General features: G+C 39.1%; 4 protein-coding genes across 4 annotated transcripts in view; 2 read left to right on the forward strand and 2 right to left on the reverse strand.

Annotated features, from left to right (window-relative positions):
• Positions 1 to 260: 260 nt before the first annotated feature.
• On the reverse strand, positions 261 to 6102 carry LOC113213985 (DNA repair protein complementing XP-C cells homolog). Its single transcript, XM_026433213.2, is given in 9 exon segments — positions 261 to 1575; positions 1674 to 1828; positions 1906 to 2074; positions 2156 to 2381; positions 2476 to 2717; positions 2790 to 2950; positions 3039 to 4015; positions 4017 to 5527; positions 5877 to 6102. Coding segments are annotated over 8 exon segments (3948 nt in total). The 5' UTR covers positions 5877 to 6102; the 3' UTR covers positions 261 to 1068.
• Positions 6103 to 6191: 89 nt separating this feature from the next.
• On the forward strand, positions 6192 to 12247 carry LOC113213981 (uncharacterized). Its single transcript, XM_026433209.2, has 5 exons — positions 6192 to 6781; positions 7028 to 7251; positions 7352 to 7586; positions 7674 to 7809; positions 7894 to 12247. Exons 1-5 carry the CDS (start codon positions 6462 to 6464, stop codon positions 9436 to 9438), a joined length of 2460 nt encoding a protein of 819 aa, XP_026288994.1. The 5' UTR covers positions 6192 to 6461; the 3' UTR covers positions 9439 to 12247.
• A 204-nt stretch (positions 12248 to 12451) lies between these two features.
• On the forward strand, positions 12452 to 16499 carry LOC113213977 (ATP-dependent RNA helicase SUV3 homolog, mitochondrial). Its single transcript, XM_026433204.2, has 14 exons — positions 12452 to 12888; positions 13013 to 13235; positions 13396 to 13564; positions 13676 to 13787; positions 13868 to 14037; positions 14113 to 14229; positions 14343 to 14500; positions 14595 to 14736; positions 14799 to 14957; positions 15050 to 15229; positions 15319 to 15467; positions 15552 to 15715; positions 15802 to 15881; positions 15959 to 16499. Exons 1-14 carry the CDS (start codon positions 12573 to 12575, stop codon positions 15995 to 15997), a joined length of 2178 nt encoding a protein of 725 aa, XP_026288989.1. The 5' UTR covers positions 12452 to 12572; the 3' UTR covers positions 15998 to 16499.
• Positions 16165 to 20483, reverse strand: part of LOC113213978 (lamin Dm0) — a 7114-nt gene continuing 2795 nt past the window's right edge. The window contains exons 2-9 of the mRNA XM_026433205.2: positions 19054 to 19186; positions 18824 to 18949; positions 18559 to 18741; positions 18134 to 18274; positions 17605 to 18045; positions 17291 to 17512; positions 17087 to 17206; positions 16165 to 17002 (exon numbers count right to left, since the gene is read on the reverse strand). Coding sequence (XP_026288990.1) covers positions 16964 to 17002; positions 17087 to 17206; positions 17291 to 17512; positions 17605 to 18045; positions 18134 to 18274; positions 18559 to 18741; positions 18824 to 18949; positions 19054 to 19186 — 1405 coding nt within the window. The 3' untranslated portion in view covers positions 16165 to 16963. The remainder of the gene's footprint in view (positions 17003 to 17086; positions 17207 to 17290; positions 17513 to 17604; positions 18046 to 18133; positions 18275 to 18558; positions 18742 to 18823; positions 18950 to 19053; positions 19187 to 20483) is intronic.

Raw genomic sequence — 20483 nt, forward strand, 5'->3', positions numbered from 1 at the left:
TATTTCGTCCGCGAACAGCCGCGCTTCTGAGTCAGCGGGGCGCCTCTAAAGATAGAGGGAGTTCGCTTCTCCCACCAAAAGTTTTACCCGAGAGGGGTGGGGGTGGGGGGAACAGCGCACAGGCAGGGAATGTGGGCAAAGCGGGAGGGAGGAACGTGAGAAACGCTCGGAAACAGCACGCGCCGTCCGTACAGTACATACAGTACAGTACCCACAATACATTAAGAGGACAGAACGGGACAAAATTATGGGCGGTCTGGTTAAGAAAAGTAACAAAACTTTTATTTTTCTGGCCAGTGGCCTCAACAATAAGGAATCGTCAGAAAAAAAAAAATTCTGACGGTTATTGCAATTTACATTCAGGCACTTGCAATAGAAACTTAAGAATAACGAGTAATTAAAACATGAACTAAAATTACAGGTTTAGCATCTGCATGCAACACAAGTCAGCATCTCACTGAAAATCGTTTAAAACCAAGGACATACATTTAAGATAAAAATTGTGTGGTCCAGCCGGAGATGCTTCAAAACCAGGCTAGTTAAATAGACTTCCTGATCTTTACAACTAAGAATACTGAGTCACCATAATTCTTTTTTACTGGAACTGAAAGCATTGGCAAGATTAAAATGCTAGAATACTACTGAATGAAAGAGGCTCTCTAGTTACTACTAGACAGATCACATTAGAAAAAATATTAAACAATGTTTTACAGGGCTTCAACCCAAATTACTGACTAATAACACTACACACTACATAATCTGAGAGGTATGAAGTTTTTCCAGGTACAATGATTGAGGTAGACATACAAGACTTAAATATAAACTAAACACAACCACTTGCTGACTAGGGGCTTTAAAATGTATCATGCCTTCCTCTGCAAAAACACTTTTCAATGCCATATTACACAGAGCAACAACACCATCGTCACGGAAAGAAATGATAAATTTAAAAGTCCCAAAACTTAAACGTAATTTAGTACAAACAAAAATACTGATGCCTGGTCTGGTAACAAGACTTAAGTAGGTATTATAAAACCAACACCCCAGAAGAACAAATATTTGCATGGGCTACTTTTTATTCTTCAAGTCCTCAAACTCACTTCCACTATCTTCATCAGACAAGAGAACCATTTCCGTTTCATCTTCAGACGTTGTTCCAGTGTCCCAATCACTTTCTTCTTCTTCTTCACTGGTTTCAACTTTCTTTTTCTTCCCCCCACCCTGCTTTCCCTTTCTTCCCTTTGGTCCCTCCTTTCCCCCCAAGGATTTCGTTTGGTTCTTATTGGCCTTGGTAGTTGAAGTTCTTCTTTGAGTCTTCTTATTTTTGATATTTGCCATCAATTTGGGAAAGATGGGGGGAAGTGGTGCGTTCTCAGCCTGAATACGAGATGCTTTTAATGCATCAGCATTAACAAGGGACTGGCTACATCCAGCCTCCCCTGCTCCCTCCTCTTTGAAATCATAACGGTACTTTAGATGTTCTCTAATCAATAAACCTTTGATCAGTCTCCTCCAATTGCCATATACTCGCTTTTCATGTTTTTCTTCACGGCGTTTGGCAGATTCATCAATTTCCTTTAAAAAAAAAAAAAAAAATTACGTATAATAGTATAAAAAGACAAAAAACAGAATAGCTCCACACTGATTCTCAGTGCTGTATGGTAGGCCTGTACCTTATTCCACGCATCCATCAGCACATCAACAAACTCTTCACATACAACAAAACCATCATAGGTCGGGTGGCAACCACCTGAATGATAATCGAAGCCAACAACTGCAGGAGCACAATCAATGCGAAGTTTCTTCGCAACTCTGCTCAGGAAGGGAACTGGAATTTTAAAACCACAATGACACAAAGCAATTGTCAACAAGTTCTAAGAAGAATATCAATGAACACCACTGCACCTTGCAAATGTACAGTTCCTTTGGGCAGCATAGTTGGTTTGAACAGCTCTACATTTCCATAAGCATTCCTGGGAACTTTTCCATCTTTTGCTGGGGGAGGGACATAATCTTCAACTTGCCATGGACCAAACACTTCAAGAGGTAAATCAGTGATCACTTTCCCAGAGAGCTGAAATAAAACACAAGGGTCAATTTTAAATACAAGTTAAATGTAGTACTGCCTATCAAAATTTCAACTCATTGCCATTACCCTATCCCATTTCGGCCGAGCTTTTACTATTTTATAGGGCTGTTGCCCAAGACGGACCACTTTAGCATCTTTCATCCAAATCTCTCGAGAATGCAAAGTGTACACATTCTGCCTGGCATAAACAGGTTCACCACGGACAAAACCTAGACTTGGAGAGTCTGCAGGGTAAATCGCCTCAAATTTGAGGAGATGGCGTTTTAAAACATAAAGTGGATGGTTCTTGCACCTGTTTCATAAATTAAATTAAATTAAATTAAACAAGAGGATAAAAATTGCATGGTCGTTTACTCTTTACTGAAGACTGGCATCACCCAACTTACTCTCCAACTGTTTTTGGCATTGGTCTATCCAGTTCTACAAGATTCATTTCACTATCTTCTGCTGCTTCCTGACGAGAATGTTTGGGTCTGAAAGGCTTCAAAGTTTTGTCCCACCACTCAACTGACACTCTTTGCTTTACAGTCACTTGAGAATATTTAGGGGAATAACGTTTAGTGACATCTTTCAATGTACCATCAGCATTAAATGCAATTACATAGCATACTGGTTGACTGGCCTTCAACTAGAAAACAGACAATAAAATTAAATAGATATTCAGATGTAGAAAGAGCTGATCAAAATGCTGTTCCATTACCAGTATTTGCTTTGTGGAATCAATTTTTTTGGACGGGACGTCAACACAAGTCCATCGATCTTCATCATTTAGATAGACTTCCACCCAGTAATCAGATCCTGAATTCATTGACTTACGATTTTCTGAGTTATCATCTGAGGATAGAACTTTCTTTCCCGATCCTTTGGTAAAAAGATAGGATTAGATAAATATGTGCTACAACTTGATTAAAAATTGTTAACATATCCGAAGAGTTGAACTTATGCAAACCTTTTGATGGCCTTCCCCTGGATGGCTGCTTTTTAGCTGGTGATTTGTTAGTTTTAGAAGTTTGTTTGGACTTGGACTTTTCTTCAAAATCACTGTCACTGTCAGACTCTTGAGATCTTGACCTACGGGAACCACTTGGTTTTGTAGCTGGTGATTTGTTAGTTTTAGAAGTTTGTTTGGACTTGGGCTTTTTTTCAAAATCACTGTCACTGTCAGACTCTTGAGATATTGACCTGCGGGAACCACTCGGTTTTGAAGAGGTTGATGGTTTGCTTGTACCAGCCAAAGAAAACCTCTTAACTTTAAAATCTGATTCACTCTCTGAAGTCTTGGATAACTTTTCCGCAGCCTGAGAGGGTCCAGGACTGACAGACTTCTTAGAAATAGACCTCTTACTTGGGGGTACACGTTTAGCAGCAGCTTCCTTCAAACGTTGTGATGAATCTTGATCAAGTTTTTGCTTTTTACCAGGGCTAAGAATTGGTCCTGGATCATCAGGGTCACTTTCACTTTCAGAATCAGTTTTCTCTTTGTATTTTTTCTCTGACGCTTTTCTTCTAAGACCCCGAGTTTTGACAGGTGATCTTGCTGCAGAGGACTCAGACTTGCGTTTGTTACTGCTTTCTTTCTTGGGACCATCATTATTCTGTGAGATGGATTCAGATGAAGCTGGTGCAGATTTTCTAAAATATTTTGAGCTTTTACCATCATTATTAGGAGCTGACTTGCACTTAATGGTTGAATGTGCTGTTTTACTAGTCCCTGGTGTTTGAGGTGACGACTGTTTTTCTGATACTTCATCGTCCTCTTCATTTTTTTTCTTAGATGGCTTCCCTCTTTTACCATTGGTACTGATTGCAAGAAGTTCATTACTTTGCGGTTTCAAGGGCATGGGTTGGAATGAGACAATGAGTCTGCATTCCATCCCAACTGCACGTAGGATTGCAATAAACATAAATATCAATGTTGTTGTTGTTGTTGTTGAATGAGACAATGAGTCTGCATTCCATCCCAACTGCACGTAGGATTGCAATAAACATAAATATCAATTCTCTGGTTGATTTAGCATATTTACGAGAGAAGTGCTGTGCAAGAATTGCCCCCAATGGGCGTGACTGACTACTTTCAAGAGTTTCAGGGAAGCCCTCTGAGCACTCAAAGTCTTTTGCAAACCATTTTAAGAGCAGATCAACATACTTTCGTCCTGGTTTCTTGGGAAGGACAGTTAAGTCAGTGGGCACAAGAGAGAGTGCAATTGCTTGGACACCATCATTATTGATGACATTATTGAGGTACCTCCCATGTGCTACCCACAGCAGCAGACTTGTCTTATGGCACAGTAACTGCAGCTCCCTGCGGACCCGGTTAAATGCTCGGTTCATTTCTGCTTGCATGCAAGCCTGTTGATCACGCTGCTTCTTACGTTTCCAACTGAACTCAGGCATGTCCAATGTAATTTGAACACCCTCTTTAGGAATTTCATGCTTCTTTTGGTCGGCTTGGTCGACTTCTTCCCAATCTTCACTCTCAGAATCAGATGGAAGGGGAGACTTCATATCCATCTTTAAACCCTCTCCAAGGGCAAGCAGCTGAGCTATGTCCATAGTGTCCAGGGATTCCGGCACCTCCTTCTTGATGGGAGAATTTCTAATTTTGTCCTCTTTCTTAGTCTTCTGTGTTGTAGAGCTCTTGGATGAAGCACTTGCCCTGCTCTTTTTATCCTCTTTTAACTTGCTTGAAGACTGCCGAGTGGTTTGTTTTTTGTCAGAGACAGACTTACTACTTTCAGGAAATTCAGTCTTCATTGTTTTATCGGCACTTGTCTTCCTAGAGGTTCTAGTGACTCTCTCTACTTTCTTGGTATTTTTCTCAGACAATACTTTTTTTCCCTCAGGTTCACTTTTTGTCAGAGACATTTTTTCGTTGTTTTCTGACTTGATCTTTTCCAGAGAAAGCTTTCCATTGACAGATTTATCAGATTTAGAAGAACTAACTTTTGATAGATCATTATGATTTGCTGCTTTTAGGGTATCCTTTCCAAAGCTTGGGCTTTCTTTCTTGACTAAAGTGTCAGAGGAATTGGGTGCTGAATCAACCCCAACTTCTTCAAAGTCAGAGTTATCTGAATCAGAATCACTTAGCCTTGACACTCCTGTCAAAATAGTACTTTCTATAGCTGAGAAATCTGGTTCAGGTGACGGTCCATTCCTGAGAGAGAGTATACCAGCATTAACTTTCAAAGTGTCTGCAGGCCTAATAAACTCATCAGAACTGCTGTCCGACTCTGAAAGATCCACTTTGCTAGTGATTTGAAGGCTGCTGTCTTTTGATGAGAGATCTGGTTTAGTTTCATCCGACTCTGAATGTTTAGCGCTGTTAACCTTCCGAGGTCTTTTGCTGGAGGGAACATCTGCCTTCGAGTCCTCTACAGCAGCTGGGGACGTTGCCCTCCTTCTACTCCTGGTGCTTCTAAGCTGAAGTTTGGACATCTGAAATGATAAAACAAAAAATAACTGCCTTGATAACAAACAAGAAGGTGCAGAGATATAGAACAACACAGTTTTCCATTAGGCTATTCCAATACAGGGTTTGATTTATGGTAGGAAATGTAATGTAATGTAATGTAAAATTAAATAAGAAGACGTTTCACAGAGGAATGATATTTATATACCAACATGATGTACATTGTCGGCAATGATCAAGGTTTGTACATCAACTGCCTCAGGACAGTGGAATCAATTCATGATAGAGAAATGTCGTTCAAAATTGTATTAAATTCATTCAAAATTTAAAGCTTTACACAATAATTAGTGTAATTTAATCATGCTGTTTGCTAACCTTGAGTCACGCTGCTGATTGCACTCTTGACTCGGACGAACAAGTTAATTAGGGTTCCAACTGCTAAATGATGGCAATGTCATCTCACGCGTCTTCCTAAAAATAGCAGTAGTAAGACATGCCAAGCTGTACACTAAATGGACTTAACGTTTGCTGTCTCCACAAGCGCCCAAACAAAGCATCAATGGTTTCCCGCACCGGGCTATGAGGTAATCGGTGTTGTTGTTGTTGTTGTTGTTTTCATTATTGGCAGGTCGAAGCCCTGCAAATAACAATATTACCCTTCCCCTTTCCCCTTCCCCCTCCCCCGTATCTTCCAAAGTTTTCCGAACTCGACGAAAATCGATACGAAACTGCGTCGTCCGATTCTAGATCTCTCGCTTTGTCTAGGTGCATCATTTTATATGCAAAGTTGCAAATGATGTGTTAGAGTGCAACAACAAACCTCTTGTATTTGTTTCTCCCAGTATCCCTATCTAGTGTGATGTCATGAAATTGCTCATAACTTTTTCGATCATCTGTGGAGTGTTTCCATATTTCTCTGGGTCAAAGCTTGCATTTATGATTGCTGACTAATCGGGCTGAATGGCGAGGCCTTCACCTGTCAACATGAACAGCATAAGCAAAAACAGGCCCAGTATGCGGGTCTGGGTCAAACCAAGTGCTACATTTCCCCCGTTCGCTCAGCCGATGGTCGTCAGCTACTTTAGCCTGGACCAAGACCGCCGGTTTACACCTGACACCTCCCAGCTGCGATACATGTACTTGCCTCGAGAAGCAGAGGATGTCGGCTGGGACTTAAATCATGGCCTGTCCAAAGTGCAGCGCTCGGATCACGCCAAAAGCATTGAGAGGATTGACAATTTGCTACGAGGGATACTTGCCAGTGGCGTGTCTGTCTCACAGTAAGTGTCAGTTGCGAAGTTCCTCAGTTGCGCCTCACAAATTTTAAAGTGGTATTGGCGCACTTGATCGTTAAACCTTCTAGCTTATTGACAAAAATTGTTATTTATGTAAAACTTTCATGAATTGTATTTTCCTTATATGTAAATGTATATGTATATGTCTAAACTAGCTGTTGGCCATATGGAAGCCATCAATGTCATTTTGGTGTTTTGGCGTGAGTTTTTAATCTGTGCTTTTTAATGCAGAGAAGTCGCATCCTTCATGTGCTTACGCGGCCTGCTAACCCGAATTATGACGACTCCCTATGAACAAAATCAAGGCTGGGAGATTCTAGTTAGTAGATTTAGAGGTGTTCTTTTCATGTGTGCACAAGAGACACCTGAGCAAAGACGTGAAAGAATGGGTGCAACTGAAAATCAAAAGCGTTTCTCGTCATGGGGATTTAAGTTTGAACAATATATTACAACAGGTGAGTTTAATTTTTAAATAAACTTCTATTAATCTTTCTAAAAAAAAAAAATGTTTATTTTGTCTTACTAATTTATCTATTCAATTACTTTTTTGTTTAGATCAACCTGGTTGTCCTCCTGAAACTGAAACACCAGTCAAAGAAGGAGAAGAATTTTGTTGTTTGTTTCGCACAAAACTTAGTGATCGAAGGCTTTTGTATGGAGCAGAAATGGATGCAGTAACATGTGATGTACCTCTTGAAGACTGTTTAGAAGATCTCATGCTAGCAGAATTTGTAGAATTAAAAACTAGCAGGAAGCTTACATGTGTTCGTCAGGAACGAAACTTTAAAAGGTAAACCTTTAATATATTTGTCATTTCTATTTGTTCTGCTCATTTTACTATTGCTTCCTCGTACTAACTTTTCTCTATCTGTTACAGATTTAAACTATTGAATTGGTGGGCTCAAAATTTCCTTGTAAATGTTGCACATATTATCTGTGGATTCAGAGATGATCGTGGGATTGTTGAAAATCTGGCATTTTACAAAGTGGAAGATATTCCCAAAATGGCCAAGGCATGTACTTTATCAGTTCATATCAAATTACATGTTATTTATTTATTATGTTTTCACTTGCTAATTCATAAATTTCTGTTTTAGGACTTGTGGGTACCTGCAGTTTGTATGACTTTTCTGGACCAGTTCTTGAATTTTGTTGGAAGAACTGTTTGGGATTGTCCTCACAGCAATGATCCTAATACTGTGTGGCGGTTCCGTTGGGAGCCAGGTGTTCACTACGTTACTGGAGATGTGATACCAGGCTCATCACAATTCTCTTTCCTGCCTGACTGGTTCTTGTCTTCAGTGGTAGCAAGGGAAAACCACCCTCTCCAGTTTTGCATCAGGGTATTTTCAAGCAAACACGGGAAACAAAATCATGAAGACCAGCGTTCTCACACTGCTGCAATATTTGCTATGACTAAAGACATTTCTGTGCAGCGTACCAGTGGAAAACGACCTCCAAGTCCAAGATCTATTATGTTGTTACAGAAAGGAATTACGCCATCTGAAAATCCTAGTGCCAATTCTTCAGAGCAGTCAAGTGTCTCATCTCCATCTTCCTCAAATACAAAACAAGTGGCGACAGCTTCACCCAAAAACCAACCAAACTCTTCTGCTGAAAGTGAACAAGCATCAATTTCTCATCCGACAAAGCCCAACCATTCCCAGAATGTGAATGGCCCACTGAAAACTCCTTCTAGAAGACATAGACGGAGAGCAAGACACCATGCTAATCAAATGTATCGGAATACTCATCATCAGAAGCAAACTGGGAATAGTGATAGCTCCTCATTCCAATTATCAAGTCGACACAAAAACCATCCTCCATCACAACCAAGAATTGAGAAGAAAGCTGAGCTCAACAATATCACTGATGTAGCCCCAACCCCAACTGTCAAAGATACACCTAGCTTGATAGCTGTGCAAACGTCTCCTGATGAATTTGGTGTTTCATCTGAACCCAATTCATTCTCCCCTGAAGACTTGCCTCCCACTGGTCTCTCTCACACAGAAGAAGTCTATACCGCTGTGTATGATTCCTTGGAGAGTAGTTCTTTTCTCATGCCTCAGCCACCTGAAGAACACTCTCCATCAAATTCTGCAGATCACTACACATCACAATCATATTTAGAATCTTCACCATCTGATGAAGCTTATGCCCAACAGTCTCTCTTGCCTGTGTCTCTTTCTTCATCCTCCCTCTTACCTGATTGTTACTCTTCACAGGACTACTCTGCCTGTGATGAGTTGCCTCAAGCTACTTATTTGGTGTCATCTGATGCTGAGTACTTGAATCAGGAAGTGTACATGCAATCTTCAGACCCCGATGACCATAATATGGAAAGATCATACTTATCATCTCCTAGTGCGGTGGAATATATCAACCAGCCATCCTTCTTGCCGATTACATCAGAGGAACTTAGTGTGACTGAGGTTTTCCTGAATGAAACAACTGGTGATCTGCCTCCATCCTCACTTCTCTCCCCAGTAACTTCGATCACGCAGGCATTCCTTGGATCTAGCACTGATATTTCATCAGAAGATATTCAAACTGCTGAGGGTTCACTGACAACCATTAATCAACTATCAACATCCCCATATTTGCCCTCATCTTCTGTCAACCACTTAACCTTACAAATGTAAATAATTTGTTGCAGTTTAAAAAGAGGCAAAGGAAAAGTATTACACTTTAATCTTGCTTGGCATGTCCTTGCTGGATTTGGCTATCTAGTCATGTAAAATATTAAAGTGTCTAGTAAAATTTATTTTCAAATTTTTTATGCCCCATGGCATATGTAAGATTCTTTACTCAAGGGATACTTCTCATATATTGTTGTACCTGATAATTCATGTAAACTTTTGTTCTTACCTATTTTCACTTATACTGTATTTCAAAATTTTCTGATCTACAAATTGTACTGTGTACTTTTTCTAGTGTTCTATAAATCAAACTTTGAGTTTTGTTGGAGACAAAAATATTTCTAGTTAAGTACTGACTAGTTTGTTAGTGTGGTGTACAAACTGGTGTTAAGCGTATGATGTGTCTTTTCCAATAATTATGCACTGACGTTTAACACTACATGTCTTAGTGCTTAACAACTTATACATTATGTTATGCATGCTATAGAGATTTCCCTTTTTTAAAAAAAGGCCAAAAATTTTGCCAACACATGAAAGACATAACAATCATCAGGTAAGCTTCTTTTCTTGTGAATGTAATTTGTTTTTTACTATTGTATGTTGTTGAGGCAGAAAAACATAATTTGTATGTTTCTAGACCTTAAAATGCAAATTTTCACAAGCTTGGTTTGTTGCATAACAATGCTGCAGTGAGTATTTTGACGGAATGGACTCCTTCAGTACAACTTGTCTGTGCGGTGGCTCCAAAAACAGTTGGATGATTGTAGCATTTCAGAAATCTAATTCTTTTCTTACTGTAGTGTATTGTTAATTGTTTGTTATTACATCTGTCATGGATTTATTCTAATGTTTCTCAAGCAAGTTCATTCTTTTGAATTTGGCTCTGACAGAGTCACTCTGTTTCAATGTTTGTAGAGCTTTTAAAGAATTGACGTACAAATAATCTTTCCAGACTTAAATATTGTACACCTATTGTCTGAAGTATCTATATTATAGATATTGTACAGTAAAATCCATTTATGATCAAGTTCCAATATTTTAGTGCTTGACAGATTTTCTCTTTGGTTGTGCACATGTCATAGAGTTGAATTACCAATCTCAATCTCGCATTGCCTTAAATTGAAAGTTAACATTAAAATCACAGTGTACATACTGATCTGGTACATGGACTTTAGAACAAGCTATAGATTTTCCTATGCCCGGTCTTGCTTGGCTTAGACATCACATTATTGGATGATCTCTAATAGCTCCCTAGAAGTCCTCCAGTCTGTTGTCTGTAGACTAATACAGTAGCTAACAAACTAATTGTGTTTGTATTTGAGCACATTTTAAACATTACCTGACTTTTTCTTTTGTACAAATATTGATATGTAATTAAAATGAAAAGCCTACTATAAGATATACCTATCTGTTCTTTTAAAAAAGATAAAAATAATTGGAAGACTTTGAGGGAAAGATTATATGATATTGTATTTTGATATTGAGTTATATTCGCTGTAAGCTTGTACAGTATTTGGTGTTTAAATTTAGTGTGAGATCTTGATCCTAGCAGGCATGGTTGCCTCAGTTTTCTCACGACCGCAGTTTCTGTTTTATTAATCGGTTAGAAATCTAATCTAATCTTTGACAATTCATTTACTTGATTTGAACCTTTTTTTTTTTCCTTTTTTATTGTCATTTTAAAATACATACTGAGTAAAGCTCTATTGTGCTAACACCAGTATCTGAAGTTGCCAAAAGTCGTTGGTACCTTTTAATGATTGACAGTCAAATCAATCTAATCAAGTGGTGATTAAGTTACACTGTTCTGTTTGATAAGATTACCTTTTCTGAAAGTCTGAAGGTGTAATGCAAGTGTTGTGACAGTCAATTTGATTTAAATGATTGCATAAATCATCACATTCTTAGTTTGTATCGATTTTGTTTTAAATAACTTCTTGCTTAGTTCTCTGTCAATAGGTGTCTGTGTTAGATCTAGATCTCAAATGTTCAATGTTTTAAGTTGTACTCTGTGATAAAAATGTTGCTATTTTCTTTTAGAGTAATTTTGACTATAAGTTATATTTATGCTGAAGGTGATCAATAGCATTCAATTCCATTCCAACAAAGTTTATCTGTGTGGAGTTTTGAGGATAGATGAAGGACTTGTTAGTAAATTACCTAAGCTGTCCTAAGCGTCCTCTCATTGCCTCAAGATTTATGTGCAATTCAGGTATCTAAAGTTCAGAGGTGGATACGTTGAGTGGTGTGTGAGAAATATAACTAGATGTACATATATATATTGGTATATTGCCACAGGAAGCTCCTTAGTCTCCTCAAAAGAGAATTCTATTTATGTAATTGTCTGAAAATAGCGCTGTCTGTGTTAAATATAGGTGGATGTAAACTTTCTCATTTTTATCCCCAAGTAATGTATTTAGGATATAGAGAATATCATTAGGCCTGTGTCCATAAGTTCACTATTTCAATTTGTTTCTGGCTTTTTTTGATTTTTATTTGAGTCTTTGACAGGTTTCACATTGTTTCACTCTGTTCAAGATCTGTCTACTCTCATTGGACTTGCCCACAGTTATTTCTTTCCCTTTTGTTAAATCTTTTTTAAGGTCTTCGTCATTAAAAACCCTACTTTCAGTGATGATGAGTGGTTCCTGTAGATTTTCTGAGATAATTACCAAACGTGTGCTGGTAGCAATAATTATTCCGCTCTCTTCATACACTTTCAAAGTATCCACATCAAATTTTCTGCATGTGGTTATTTCTTCTGCCCTGTGTGTTAAAAAGCGGTGTAATAAAGACATGAAATAATTTACAATATTTTTCATTTTTTGTTTCCCAATTTCTTCAATTCTGGAGCAAGAGACTGGAGAGAAACAGTGGTCGCTATTTTCTGTGTTTTGCTCTGAAAGATGTCACTTCCTGCTTTAAAGAGCAAGAGAGAGAGAGAGAGAGAGAGAGAGAGAGAAGGGAAGACCTCTTTTCATCAGTATGAAAAATTAAGGGACTAAACGCAATATCGATGTGTATATGTGACTACATCATGGCATGTTGATGTCGTCTGGTGTTTAGGTTAGAAAATGTCTGGGTACTACAACACCGCATATTTTAATTTAGCATTTTAAATTAGAACTGCCACAAGAATGTTTGCCACCAAAAAGCTCGCAATGTCAGTTTGCCATAGAACCGTGTTTGTCAGCTTCCGTTCTATGTCAATAATTTCCGGTCCGAAAGAAAAGCATTTTGCATCTTGTGTGCATTACAGTCAAGTTCGTGGAAAGAGAAAGAATTCATTCAATTCCCTATTTGAATCAGAGCCGAGCAAAGGGATTGTGGGAGTGACTTCTTCAGAGAGGAAGAACACTAAGAAGTTAACCCCCCGAGATATTACCACAATTCTGACAGACTTTATTAGAAAGCCTGAGATTCGAAATCTAGCTACAGAGAAAGGATTAAATGGTGAGGACCTACTTGATGGTATTTAATTTAAGGATCTGTTACTTTCTGCGGTAGCTGGATGTGTTTTAATGTATATAAAAGGTTTGGGGTGGAAACTGCAATTAATTTGACCTTAATCTTTCAGCTCAGCAACTAAGAACAGCATTTGTTCGTTTCCGTTCATTCTGCTTGAATGGAGAAGAGCTTCCTGTAGAGTTAGAAATTGTCCTTAATGACATTCTTGTGGGAGCTGGTCACCCTGATGACTTGTTTGGCCAGTTTATGGATTTCGCAATGAAAATGTATCCACACTTACTTTGTAGGGAGGAACTCTCTCGAATTTGTGACTTGCGAGACCCAGCTGCCTGGTACGTTAGTAAACTAATCTAATCTAAAAATGACCATGTTTTATAGAAGCCTTAAAAGTGTGCCTCTTAAATAAAATATAGTTGGAAGCTCTATGGTTCTCGCCTTAACTTCAGCCTTGAAATCTCAATTATTCTTTCTCATTCAAACAAAAAAAAATAGGTATCCCCAAGCAAGATCACTTGGAAGGAAAATAATTTTTCATGCTGGTCCAACTAATAGTGGCAAAACCTACCATGCTCTTGAAAAATTCATGAAGGCTAAATCTAGTGTATATTGCGGGCCTTTAAAAATGCTTGCAAGTGAAGTGTTTCAAAAAATGAGAGATAAGGTAGTGTACCCAAACCAAATTATTCTTTCTTTCTTTCCTTGTTTTGTTTTTTTGTTTGGCTGTTCTGGAACGCCAATCATCTCTATATTTTTACTTTTTACCGATCCTCAGGACATTGAATGTGATTTGGCCACAGGGGATGACAGAATTTATAGCAACCCCAGTGGTGAGCGTAGCTCCCGTCTCTCATGTACAGTAGAAATGGCTCCTCTACAAGAAAACTGTATGTTTTGGTTTCAAGTAGCAAGTACTTGAAAAATTATTTGATTAAAACCCAAGTTCCTGATTGATTTATTGTTACAGTTGATGTAGCAGTTATTGACGAGATTCAGTTACTGCAGGATAATCAACGAGGATGGGCTTGGTCCAGAGCTTTATTGGGTATTGCGGCCAAGGAAGTGCATGTTTGTGGAGAGGCGGCTGCAATCCCTCTAGTTAAAAATCTGTTAGCGACTGCTGGTGAGACAGTAGAGGTAAGTGTTACTAGTCTTAAAGTTGGTGTACAATTAGAAATGGACACTGAAAATACCTGAATATTTTCCCTACAGGTTCATGAATACAAGAGACTTACCGGCTTAAAAGTTGAGGATTCAGCTCTAATATCACTCCAAAATGTAATGCCTGGTGATTGTCTCGTTTGTTTTAGCAAAAGAGATCTTTATACGGTAATTACGTTTCATGTGCATTTAATCCATCAAACTTGAGAATCTACTGAATTTATTTTATATAACATTGTCATTGACTTTTTCTAATATCTACTGTTTGTCATTTCTTCCAGGTCACAAAGAATTTAGAAAATTTAGGCCACAGAGTTGCTGTCATTTATGGATCATTACCCCCAGGGGCAAAACTCATCCAATGTCAGAAATTTAATGATGAGAATGATGAGTGCAATGTAATGGTTGCTACAGATGCAATAGGAATGGGACTAAATTTGTAAGTTTTTTTTTGTTTTTGTTTTTGTAGCATTAATTTTGTCATTTAATTTTTAGTTATCTTTTTATGAATGTACTCTATTGCTTATCTTTAGAAACATTCGAAGAATTATTTTTGTATCTCTCAAAAAAGTGGAAATAAATTCTGATGGTAAGAGATCATTGGAACCTTTATCAGTCTCCCAGGCTCTCCAGATTGCTGGCCGAGCCGGTAGATATGGAACACAATATGAAGAGGTAAGTGATTAACTATCTCATGATCTTGGTTGGGACAGCAATTAGATAACTGTTTTTTGCAGGGGAATGTAACAACATTAAATGCACGAGACTTGAGGACTCTCAAGTCAATGCTCTCATCTTTACCACAACCAGCAGAAAAGGCTGGTTTGTACCCTACGGCTGAACAAATTGAAATGTTTTCATATCATCTTCCAGATAGTTCTCTACAATCAATCCTTGTTCGTATTAATCATTGAGTGTAAATATTTTTCCTGTCAATTTTTGTGCAAGAGGTGCAGAGGTGTTTTAACATTGAGTAATTTATTTCAAGGAAATATTTACTGATCTATGCCAAATGGATGATTCATTATACTTTATGTGTAACATTGAATCATTCATGTACCTGGCTGAAAAAATAGACTCAATTCCACTTCCCCTCAGAGCACGGTATGTGTTTTGTTGCTCACCAGTAAATATCAAAGACAATATTGTCGTAACAATTTTGCTCAGGGTAAGCAAAAATTTTCTAAATTACACAAATACTTCTTGTTCTACTGTATAAAGTTGAATTTTCATAGGATATTCTGCTCACTTCAACAGATGGCTCGTCATTTCAGTAAAAATAAGATAATGGATGCTAATTGGCTCACAAAGCAGATGCAGTGGCCTCCGCAAGTGCCTAACAACATAGCAGATATGTCTCAGTTAGAATCACTACATGATGTTTTTGATTTGTATCTATGGTTGAGGTAAGTTTTGCTTTCAAACAAATAAGATACAATTTCTCACACACATGTGTATCAAAGTGGTTGCTCTGTGCCTCTTTTTTACAGCCTTCGTTTTACTGATCAATTTCAAGAGACTGATAACGTGAGACAAATGAAAAAACTTCTAGATAGTGTGATAGTTGAAGGGTTGGCTCATTTGTCCCGACTAATGTCAAATGATGGAGACAATGAAGAAAGCATGGTGTCTAAAGTACCAAAAGTGTCAAAAGGTTAACAAAAAAAACCCTGATAGTAAAACATAGTTCAGGTTCTCCATGTCCTGCAAGAAAATTATTATTACCTCTGTATTTCCTAGGTTCTTTTGCTGACAATCTTATTCAATCTGGGACTATTTCACCTGAAGTTCTTGATAGATTAAAATCTGAGTGGAAGAAGGTAAATATAAACTTGATTTCAATTATACGACCATTGTCTACTTTTGGCATTAACAAATCCCTTTTTTAAATTTGCAGGAACAAACAAAATCTGATAAAGATACCAAGATAGAATAAGCCAAATTTAAAAATTAATTGTAATGAAGTCTAATTTTGCCAAATGACTGATTTTATTTACCACCTCGAACCAGCATACCAGTTTGTGATATCTTGGATAGGAAAATTACAAAGACATTTTCAGAGGGATGTCTTGTTCACTGTTAGGAAAATCAATATACTGTGAGTAGTTGATTTTATGTTTAATACCATAATTAAAATCATTGTACAAAGAGATATTCTTAACTTCTATACCAAAACTTTAAGCAATTTGTAACACCTTCTACAAAGTCAAAGTCTCTTAAAATTCGCAAATTCAGTGTTTCAGTATATTGTCACAAAAACTAAATAATGACAAAGGCAAATAGTGAAAGGCAACTTGTTACAGTGAAATGTGAATAAGGGCACAAATGATAAATATAACTCATCCACAGAGGGCTTCAATAAATAACTCACATGTGTCACCATCAGACATAATTAATAACTACGCTCTCCTTCAATAGACAAAAAAAAAAACAACAAATAGTACAAAAATTAAGAGCTTGAATTTTTACAACATAATGTATTTGGAAATAGTTCTGCCAGATGATTCATAACAAGAGAAATTACTCCATTCATCTTAAATAATACAAAATAAACTAAAGTTGTCACCGGGCACATGATCACTTCATAGACACCTATTTTTTTTCAGAATTAAAATAGTTTGATTTCCATTAACTCATATGGAACACACCAAAGTAAAAAAAAAGGCTCAATAGGCAGGCAGATTACAATAATTCAAATATAAACTTTTTTAAAAATTGTAAATTTTCATATACTTTGGAAGCGCAACAGGTTCAATAGACAGTTGTGAAAACTAGGCAACAAAAGCTGACTTGAGTGAGGTTTCATGTTTCAGAAGTGTCTATATGCAACCTTCATTTAAAAACTGACCATGAATCATAACACCTCAATAGTGTTCAAGATTAATTCTCACTCCAGAAAAATTTACATGATCCTGCATCTTTCTTCTCCACTTGGATCACCCTGAAAGAATTTCAAAAATTAAACAGTGCGGTGATTTAGTTAGAGAAAAAGTAGGCCAAGCAATTTGTTCAGAATGTTACTTACCTGTGGGTATAACTCGTCATCACCTGACCGGCTGTGGCCAGCACCAGTAACGTAACCTTGTGTTTGTCTAATTCGGGACTTGGCCACAAATTTAAGTTTATTGGTCATTGTTGCCATTTCCTGTAGAAAAACAATAAAATTTGAAAATTGACAAATAAATAAGATGTGGCTACCAATATAGTTTGAATGAAAGAGGGTTAGTACCTTTCCGGCATTATTGAGAAGTTGAGTGGTCATGTCATTGCCAGTGGTCCACTTCTGAGATTTCATGACAAGGTTGAAAGGAGGCTCATGTGTTTCCCCTTGGTCTGAAGACCAAACAGTCAGACCTGTTCCACCTTCCAGCTTCACAGTGCGGTGGAAACGATACACAGTTTCTTGTCCATTAGCTTTGCGCACAAGTTGCCAATTTCCCAAGCTGACCTCCTAAAATAACAATGTGTGGCAAATACCAGAAAATTCAGAAAGTAATTTTTTTTTTAAATAAATCAAAAAGGTGTCACTTTTAAAATTGTTACCTTATTACTCTTGTTGTTCAGCTTGATGAAGCGTCCTTGGGGGTCAGCTTCAGACACTTCAATCTCTCCGGTGCATGACTTCGTTGTTTCCACATCAAGAGATTCACTCGAGTCTTCCATCAGAGTCCGCTTGCGCTTGCCTCCTCCAATGCCGAATCCCGTGCGAGGAGTGCCGGAGGCACTGCCGGACCCACCAACCTGACTGATATTCAATCTCTCTTCCTCAGATTCCAGAAGCTTACGGTACGCAGCAATCTCCATATCAAGGGCGACCTTGATGTCAAGGAGGTCCTGGTACTCCTGAAGTTGCCGAGAGATTTCATCCCTCAGATTGTTAAGTTCCAGTTCAACAGCAGTCAGCTCTTCTCTATGCCGCTCTCTTTCAGCTGAAATTCTCCTACGCTCACCGTCCAACATCTTTTCCAGCTCAGCAACACGAGACTGCAACAAACAGCAAATTTAAAAATTTAAGGATATTGACATCAATAAAAAAGGAAGGGTCACAGTTGTTTAGGTGCAGGAAACTTACATTAGCACCTGCTACAGTAGATTCCAACTCTGCAATTCGTGAGGACAATGAGTCAGAGAGAGTGCGAGACTGTCTCAGTTCATCCAGCAGTGAAGAAGCAACACCAGAATTCTTCTGAGATTGGGCTTGCAAATTCTTCAACTGAAAACACAAACCATGCGGTTAGTTCTATAATATGAGCGAGAATAATATAGGTATGTTCTAACACATGCTTGCATGATAAAATGCTTATGAATATTACTTGTGCTGTACAATCCCCACCCAAATATTTGTGCCTTATCCCAAGACTATCAACAACTTTTTGAAAACAAATTTAGTTGGTGCAAGATTTACTGATAAGTAACAGAACTGCTACTTCCAAAAATATTAAAACCATGCATTGAAAGTTCTTGAATAGACAACACAATTTTTCTCAACGCAAGTACCTTGGTCTCATACAAGTATTCAATTTCCATCCGATTCGACTGCATTTGTTCTTCATACTGATCCCTCAGCTCTGACAAGCTCTGCTGAAGTCTTGTCTCATATTCCTGAGAGAGTCTTCCATCTATCTCACTGATTTCAACCGAACGCTTTGTTCTTGTTTCTTTCAATTGTTTGTCATGAACCTGTACAGAAGAAAAAAGGAAGGTAAAGAAAATATCTTGAAAAACATCTGTAAAGCCAACATATAAACATAAGAGTACTTACAGCTTCCTTGAACTCAAAGTCTTCCTTGAGACTTTGTAGTCTGTTCTCCATATCTACTCTCAAGAGAGTTTCCTCAGCCAAATTTTTGCGCATCTCATCAAGCTGCTTGGCCAATTTATCAGCTTCCTGTAAGTGGATTGAATATAATAAATGTTAGCTTATCTAAACTTGATATTTGAGGAACATTTGCAGATGTAACATGAGGTTCAGGCAGTCTTAATGTTAGTTACCTTGACATCATCAAGTGCTTTCTTTTTCTCAACAAGAGCCTGATTGTATTTGATGGTGATATCATTGAATCTTGATTCATACAGATTGGCATTACGTTCTGCTACACCAAGGTCCTTCTTTGCTTTCTCCAGCCTAAAGTTTAATGAAAAAAGAAAAGCAAAGAATTGATAAAATGTCATTGGTTCAATTTTAATAGAAAAATGAACTTGCAGTTTTGACATACAACTTCAAAAATCTTATGTTGGGAGGTGGCATAAACAGTGAGATGAGACTGTGTGTGAGTGTGTGTGTGGGGGGGGGGGGGCGCTTTACGAATACCCGACCGAAATTGCTCATTCATCGTACACTTCCTTATGAATATTTGATGGGGCAGCGGCATTCCAGTAGCCACCACACCGACGGGGACTGTCACCTGTTGAGCTGTTCACCCGGGGCAACAAGTGTGTGGCTCAGAGGCTCAGCCTCCCGACCTTGTCACGGGTGTCACGTCACGCTCACGACCCGTGGCAAGCACAAACCGTACTTTTTCCCCTCTGGCGACCAGCACCATGTTTCTCTCCTCGTCCACGTCGTTCTACCTCCAAGGACTCTACCAAGGATCCGCGCGGGAGCGCCAGGGAAAGAGGAGAGGGGAGGGGGTGGGGGTCTGGCCCAAACCACACACTTTAAGGCTCTAGGATAATATCTAGCCCGGAAAAAAGAGGGGGGGGGTTAAGGGAGAGGGGAAGGGAGAATCATCCCCGCCAGTCCAAAAACAAGACAGGACAGTTTTTTTTACCTCCGTTTAGAGAGGCGTAACCGCCAGCTAAAGCCGAACCCGCAACCAAAATTTTGAACCGCCCCGCCGTTCGGTTCTGCCGATGGCACGTTTCATCCCTTTGGCGTTCTTTTTAGGTAGGAGCAGGTAAGAGAGCATATCACATGCTTCCTGGGAAGAGTAGAGTGTGTGGAATGTTAAGGTGTGTATCATCTTCGGGAGTTGTCTTATCGCAAAGGTGGAGGCACGCGGGGAAGGAAGGAGGTGACAGAGGGAGGAGGAGGAGGAGGGGGTGGGCGGGACACTGACAAACACCGTGACCGACCTAGAGGGGTAGATTAAGGGGCAGAGGGGTAGATAGGGACAGGACACAGGAGCGGGGCCAAGAGCAAGTCCCTGGCTGGACACGGGCTACCCAGCCAATAAGCAAAGGCTACCGACACCGACCTCGAGGTGGACCGGACAGGGTCCACAAAACACCTGCCGGCCGCCGGGCCCCGCGAGTTCGGCAGCCTTGCTCGTGCCCGGCGCGCCGGCCGGGGCCGGCCACGCGGCCCGCCTCCGCACACCAGACGACTCTGGGCACGTTCACAAGCCCACACGCGCGGCGGCGAAGTACCTCCTCCTCCCCCACCACCACCAGCTTCACCTCGCCCAGGAAGGCGCCGTCCC

Source organism: Frankliniella occidentalis, unplaced genomic scaffold (assembly GCF_000697945.3).
Source record: "Frankliniella occidentalis isolate FOCC.00 unplaced genomic scaffold, Focc_3.1 Scaffold9, whole genome shotgun sequence".
Lineage (NCBI taxonomy): Eukaryota > Metazoa > Arthropoda > Insecta > Thysanoptera > Thripidae > Frankliniella > Frankliniella occidentalis.